This window comes from Aulostomus chinensis, chromosome 9, assembly GCF_037954235.1.
Source record: "Aulostomus chinensis isolate RoL2024-O1b breed Wild chromosome 9, RoL_Achi_v1.0, whole genome shotgun sequence".
NCBI lineage: Eukaryota > Metazoa > Chordata > Actinopteri > Syngnathiformes > Aulostomidae > Aulostomus > Aulostomus chinensis.
The window spans coordinates 2,830,001-2,837,500 of NC_141328.1; the positions used below are offsets into that span (position 1 = coordinate 2,830,001).

A 7,500-nucleotide genomic window follows, 5' to 3' on the forward strand; every position below is an offset into this window, starting at 1 on the left:
TTTGCTGACATATTCAAGTCAGGATTTCCTGTTTCTCTTCATCATTTCATGTCAGTCATAAGAATCCATCTTCTCCATGTTTCAGGGAATAAAACGTTGCAGGTACGTTACGTGTTTGAGCAACAAAAACGCCCCGGTGATCACATGACCTCTGTGTTCTCACTGAATGAGCAATAAATAATAACAAAGACAATGATGTGTTCTCAGCAGAAGGAACAGCTGAGTTTGATTATTTACAACCCTGAGAGGAGCAGGTTTCCTCCCGGACTGCACGTGAACCCTGCAGCAGTCTGGCGACAGGAGGTCTCATCAGACTGAAGAAGTGTTCAGGCGGGTAAACAAACTCTCAGATCAATACACACGAGCAAGGGGCTGTCCCTACACCAGGCCACCGAGAGGGGAAGTAGTTCATCACACCACTCTAACAGGATGTTGACGCCCTGTCCTTCTTCCTACGCCTTTGACCTTTCACCTACACAACCCATAGGACCCTAATTGTCTGCTTTTTTTGCTAAAAGCCCACATTCAAGCCTGGACTTGCGTTTTTGTCATCGCTGTCGCAGTCATGTGACCACAACCAGCTGGCAATGAGCAAACCCTCAAGACATAAATGGGACCGTCGATCACCAAGACTCATGTAAAGAGTGAGAAGGCGACAGTCACAGATTCTGTTCCCAGTGTCGACTGACAACGTCAGAACCAGCAACGTAACGAAGTGAAATATTTCCTTCAAAATTTCTATTCCAATTTAGTAGAGCCATATTAGCACAGATGCATAGTTCTGCACTGTGACTGAACACTAGACGCAGCTACCATAACATGCCTGGTTACTGCTATACTAAGACATCGCCACTAGGGGCTGAAATATTGATACAGTACCATGAAAAAAATTGTGATTATATATTTGCTATATTGATTTTATTTCGTTGCTACTTGCTACTGAAATCAGACCTCTTCAATTTTGCCTCTTTTTTCTGTTAGTTACCTTCAAAAATCACTTCTCCTGCCTCCAAAATAAAAGCAGCAATGCTTTAGCTTCATAACAGAGCTGCTTTGAGAGTCTTACTTTGAAAAGTTGAGCGATTCTGTAGGTAGCTTGTTGTTAGCAGCAAAGTTAACATCAAGAACACAAGTTACTCGCCGCCGCCACCACCCCCCCCCCCCCCCGCCCCAACACCCGACTCTCCACTCATTTTCACGTGTCTCCATTCATCACTCGGACCCGCTAGCATGGGAGACCCAGTCTGACCATCAAAGATTTTAGTGTTGAGTGTTTATCTGTCACATACCCAGGCAGATATCATTTCTGATGCCTGCATCCTCGCAACCGATCTGCAACAACTCTGTCTCAGCGACTGGAAGGAGAGAATAACAAGAATGTATCGGAGGGACGGAGGAAGGATGGAGGCAGAGGCTGAGGGGCCCGCAGAAGGGGACACGGAGGGCAGAGGAGGGGGGCTCCACATCAAAGTTGTGTCTGGTGGCTGGAGATTAGCGACCGCATTGCAAGAAGGGATTGTTCACTTCCCAAAGGGTGTGTGTGTGTGTGTGTGTGTGTGTGTGTGTGTGTGTGTGTGTGTGTGTGTGTGTGTTACAGGGGTTCAGCTCCTTGGGGTCTCTGGCTGGGGGCTGCATTCCTCGTCTGTCATGTACTTATGGCCCCTTCCAGCTCCAGGGCCCTACAGTTTATACACTGTCTACTTTGTTGCCCATTGTTGTTGCCTGAAGGCCCCCATCATCTATTCAGCAGATTCTCAGAGCCACTGTCATAAGCGTCCAATCACAACAAGGGAGCAGACTGAGGTGAAGGTGAGACGCAGCAGGTGTTCCAACCCACTGATCGACTGACAGGTTTCACGTAATTCTGCGTGTTTGCCTCGTTTATTTCAGTCAGAAACATTTGCTGATGCAGCTTTTCGTTTCTGCAACTTCTAGTGGACTGACTCGGATGTTTTACAGCCATGTTTTGTTCATTTCCTGTTTACAGAGACATGGATGAGTGTAAACACCCCCCCCCCCGCAATACACACACACACACACACACACACACACACACACACACACACACACACACACACACAAAAAGAAGGCTATTTCACTATGTTAAATGGGGCCCATGCTGCCCCCCTCCACCACCTAATTTGGTGAAAATCCAGCCACCTATTTTTTCTTTTACCTCATCCTGCTAACAAACGGCACCGATCACATGACCTCCCTGGCTGAGGCTGCTGGCGAGGCGCTGCTGAGGAGGCGCATCTAGCCTCATCACATCAGTTCCATCTTGATTTGTAACACTGGTTTGCCAGTAACTTCACCCGATGTCCAAACTAATTTCCATATTTTAATGAAAGGGCAAAGCAACCAGATTAGTGACATTTCTATGGGGAACGTCGTCCCTGGTGGCCGTGTTGCAGCACGTTTGTAATTAAGGACAAATTAAGGACATGGCTTTGATTCATGGTTGTAGGAGACTTCCCACGAGAGAGATGAGGGTTGGAAGTTGTCGCTCACTCAGCTGTTGGCGTGCAGGTTTGACGCGGCGGTGCTGAGCTGCAGATATGATTGAGGAAATGTGACATTTCTGAGAAGCTATTTTTAGAATCACAATCCCGCCACCGAAGCGATCGCTGCTGCTGCTACACCTCTGTAGCGCACCTGGAACTCCTCACCAGCCTGGTCAGTCAGGCAGACCCGCTGGTTTATTCCCCAACAGAAGCGCAGAACTGCAACAGCTGGAACCTGGACTGCGGCTCGAAGCTCACGGTCCGTTGGCAAAGACAAGTCGAGGACACATTCTGAACCTCCACAGTCTATTTGCTTCACGCCGCACACCTCGACCTCACTGTGACGCATCCACTTTGCTGACATTCACCACAGAACTACTCTCCTTTTTTCATTCCATGCCCACATTCCATCAGCAGTACTACTACTACTACTACTACTACTACTACTACTAGTAGCTTCTCTGGTGCCTTGATGAGAAGCTTCTGACATCCTACCTTCCATTATTGTATTTGACAAACTACCAAGTGGAGGATTTAAGTTGTAAGTAAGTTTGATTACAGAGGTGAGAGGCAGCTGATCGCGGTGACTCGAGGGAGTCAAAGGTGACGGCTGGGCAGAACTTCAAATACTACACGTTATATCAATGGAGGTCTTTTTTCCTTTGCCCACGGAGCAAAATCCACCTTCCCGCTGCTCCTCATGTGACGCATCACATCTGTATGCCTCTGCACCACCCAACAAAGTCAATACATTACAAATCTTGGACGTTTGTTGTATCTGAACGCCGGCACACACCGAGATGCCCCTCGTCAGTGCTGCTGCATGTTCACGATTAACACAACTTCACAACAAACGGCACTGACTCATCTGAAGAAATGGAGGCTTTTCAACTGGAAAAAGATCTATGACAGATTGTTGTTACAGGTGCTGGAGAGACGTGAACCCACATCTTCCGCGCTGGCTGCCGCCGCCGTTAGACGTCAGGACCACATAACTTAGTATCTTAAACCCAGTCTGACCCTGCTGTGCAGACACAATCCGCTGAACCAGACGTTCAACCGGTTGGTTTCCATCCCGGCGTGCCGTGTCCACGCTCTACAGTTAAGGTAGGCATTTTCCTGCCGGTCGAGCGAAAGCACAGACAGAACTGACACCTCAAATTTCCCTGCTAGCTGATAGGAGAGCAACTTCAGTCCACTAGGTGGCAGCAAGGCCACTGACATACTTGCTTGTAGCTACGCCTTTGGTCGCCTGCAGTATCTTTGTCTGTTTGGAGCACCGGTCGCTGAGGCGTTAATGCTAACGGACACATGGTGTAACACACACACGGCCTCAAAGGTCACTGGGCGAGGACATGCCTCTGCCAAGGGGATGTGACATCATGAGATTCAGTTCTGGTTCTGAATCGATTCCACAAGCCTAAAGTCTGTCACCCTACATTTCCTCCAAATCCATCCAGGACTCCTTCAGCTTTCCTGCAATCACACAAACACACACCACAGCTGGTGATCACATGACCCCCACGGTGGCGTGAAGAAGACAGTCGTAACACTCATCAATACAGAATCAATGCAGAAAAATGAGCAGCTTCCAACAAGCAGAGGTCAGCTGGACTGGTGACAGGATGTGTAGAGTCCAGAACGAAAGTTGGAATTAAAATGTCAAAATTTGGACCTGAACCACCAGAAAACCCAAACCCTGAGCACTCCAAAACTACTGTGGATGTTAATAACCCACGTCACCGATGAAATCCAGCATCCCATCGTGCGCCAGCAGCACCCGGGGCTCTGCTGACCGCCATCCATCCATATCAAACAAACGCGGACTTTGTTGGACATTTACGTCTACTGAGGTCAGAGGTCAGTCCACCATTTTAACTGCAGCTCACACTTGCAACTCAAAGTAAAAGGAAAAAAAAAACGTGGCTTCTGTCCACTTCCTGACCTTGAGATGACGTCAGGATTCAACCTCCCTTCTGACACTCAGATTTGCAAAGACTTTTATGTGAGAATGAATGAATGAATCCATACAGAAATACATAAAAACTGCAGTACGATGAAGAGTAAATGTATCTTTTGGAATGAAAATTTTATTTGCACAAATACTGATGTCACTTGGCTCGGAACGTGACTCCTCCCCTCCGCTGCACGTCTGCGCCCAACAACCTCCAACACCACCGAGAACTCTCCTAACCCATGCAGGTAAACCTCCCGGGTCCGGTAGCGCCCCCCCCCCCCCCCCCATATGATTCCGGGTGGAATTTGAGCCCGGTTACCGTTTCGAGGAAAACCAGGAAACCCGAGATAAAAGTTCAGAATTCCCGTCCAAAGCATCCAGAAGACAGAAACTCGCTGCTCGTTCACGCACCAGCATCTTAACTCCTCCAGACCGAGCACACGGACAGACCTGAACCCCCACCAACTCACCTTCCACCGCGTCGGGCGGCTGCGAGGGCAGTGGAGATGTTAATGACACGGTCATAAACCGCGCAAGTGCTGGAAAACTGGAATAAAGTTCACATCCAAGTAGCTGCGCACAGTGAATCTGCTATTTTTTACGTGAAATGAAAAGGCAGGCGTCCCATCAGAGCCTCGGACATGTGCCGTCAGGCTGGCCGGCGGCGAATTGAGCCGCATGTCGGCTACTTCCACCTCAGCACATCTGTTCAACCGCACGGAACCCAGAGGTTCACAAGTGCACCGCGAGGCCGAAGCACGGAAAGCCGAGCCGGCGACCGTGAGCCAGGTGCGCCGCTAATATCACCCAGAAACCTGCACTCGAGCTGCGAGTCCGCGGCGAGCCCGCCCTCCCCCGGGAGAACTTACATAACCATCCACGCTCCTTGCGCTTGTCCACGGCAGGGGGAAAAAAGGTGTGAAGGCAGATGTGGATTCCGAGTGAGAGAGAGAGTGATAGAAAGTGGCCTCTCAACACACACAAACGCACGCACACACACACACAAACACACACTAACAAAAACAAAAAAAAGTTAGAGAATCAGACTTGAACTTGCGCAGAGACGCTGGTCAGGAGTCGGTCTGGTCTTCTTGGCAGGAGCTGATCACGCTGAGGGAGCATGCCGCTGCACATCTCTCTCTCTCTCTCTCTCTCTCTCTCTCTCTCTCTCTCTCTCTGTGTCTCTGCGTGTGTGTCTCAGTTTATAGGCTACCGACCGGGTGAACTCGTTGGTAGGTCGGCCCCGGAGAGGTCGACCTGCAAGGAGGGAGGTGGGAGTAGATCTGACGCTTGGAACTCTCAGGTGAGGAGCTCATTCACGCCCCCCCCCCCCCCCCCCCGAACAGGAACACCCTTGTAAACCCCCCCCCCCCCCGCCGCCCACACACCTCCTCCTCCTCCTCCTCCTCCTCCTCTCTCCACCATAGTTTACTAGAAAATCAACACTCAGAGACTTTCCCTTCTTCCCCCGGGGGAATCACAGCAGCAAGTATGCGGTCCCTGCAGTAAAACTACTAATACACCGATTTTTTTTAAAAAGTACTCTGGTAAAAGGCCCAATTCAAAATTCTACTTCAGTGAAATAAGAGAAGTATTAAACATTGTTTATTAAAGTTTCAAAAGTAAAAGTACACCTTCTACTTCATACAGAAGTGCTTATTCCTCCAACCACTGAACTCTAAAGGTCGTAGTAGTACTTCAAACTGCTGCTCTAATGTGTCCTCATGAAGTTTGCAAGCGTATTTCAAAGTACATCTTATATACTGTATCTATATATAAATAATTATATAAAAATTAATGCAAGATTTATATATATATAAAAATCTTGCATTAATTTTTATAATGCGTTAATTTGCGGTGTAATTAATAATTAATATATTAATACTTATATATTATTAATACTATATACATATTAATATAATTAATTATAATAATATATAATGATACAATAAATTGTATTAATATTTATATATTATTAATACTTATTAATTACACTGCAAATTAACGCAAGATTAATTATAGCACCCTTGAGTGGCAACACCAGAATTTTAATTGAAGGACCCGTACTTGGCGGTGGCTCGTCACGCCACACGTGCGTCGCTGGTCAAAGCCTTCAGGCGCCCTGACTGAGGTTTTATTCAATCACCAATAAAAACGTAGACTTCAAATCTTCTCTTCTAAGTGTCCTCATCTGATTGGTCACTACCAGTTTGTAATGTTTTTTTCTAATTTCGAATCTTTTTCAAATTCTTTAATTGGGGACCTTAAAGCGGATATGAGATTAAAATGTGTTTGATTAGATCAATTACAAATCCTGTAATTAAAGATATATATTTTGTTGTTGTTTTATGCAGAATCTTTTTGTTCGAAGTAACAGATGGTCCAGATAAATTAAAGGAACAATACAATATTTCCTTTTGAATGTAGTGGAGTAAAAGTCACAATGTCCACTTAAAATATATGTACTGCAGTAAAGCAACACATTATAAGTACAGTACCTCAGTAAAAATACTTGCCACTGACTCACACTGAAACTGCACAGATGAGGCGTGTAATATTACAACATATCATAATATAAAACTAGAAAGTATAAGTTTTCATGACAGAATTTACTCCAGTGGAGATGGTTAGGATGTAACGCGCATATTAGTACACAAAGTGAAAGTACAATTTACTTGTAGCAAACATTAAAATGCCTCCAAAGACGAGGAACCAACCTGTCGAGTTTAATGTGGTGAAGTTATTCGAACACTTCAGTTTGGATGTTAAATACTTCAGAACATAGAAAAGATCCAGGCAGAACAAATCAAAGTTGGGCTAATTTACTCAAGAGAGTACTTGTAATCTATTACCTCCCCATGTTTGGAGTCACAGACACCTTCGTGATGTTCTGACGTCGTTTTAAACACGTTGTTCGTTTGAATTCAACCTGATCTTTCCTCCACCGCTGGCACCCGGGACGCATGCGCCTTGGAGAACCCGGAAGTGAACTTCACAACAGAGGCTCTGGAGGTTTTCAGGGCAGACAAAATAATGGAG

General features: G+C 46.5%; 2 protein-coding genes across 6 annotated transcripts in view; one reads left to right on the forward strand and one right to left on the reverse strand.

Moving 5' to 3' along the window:
- Window positions 1–7,349, reverse strand: part of LOC147255402 (DNA (cytosine-5)-methyltransferase 3B-like) — a 35,558-nt gene extending 28,209 nt beyond the window's left edge. For 2 of the 5 annotated variants that reach the window (XR_015117822.1, XM_086213094.1), the window contains exon 1: window positions 5,331–5,622. Coding sequence is in view for 3 of the 5 variants with exons in the window: in XM_086213094.1 (XP_086069220.1) it covers window positions 5,331–5,338 (8 nt within the window). In the remaining 2 variants the exon portion in view is untranslated. Of the gene's footprint in view, window positions 1–4,931; window positions 5,258–5,330; window positions 5,623–7,313 lie in introns of those variants that run through there. The other 3 variants (XM_086213095.1, XM_086213096.1, XM_086213097.1) reach the window with 3 other exon arrangements.
- Window positions 7,350–7,438: 89 nt separating this feature from the next.
- commd7 (COMM domain containing 7) overlaps window positions 7,439–7,500 on the forward strand; it is a 4,393-nt gene continuing 4,331 nt past the window's right edge. Inside the window, exon 1 of the mRNA XM_086212836.1 lies at window positions 7,439–7,500. This exon is cut by the window's right edge and continues 75 nt beyond it. Within this exon, the coding sequence (XP_086068962.1) occupies window positions 7,495–7,500 (6 nt within the window). The 5' untranslated portion in view covers window positions 7,439–7,494.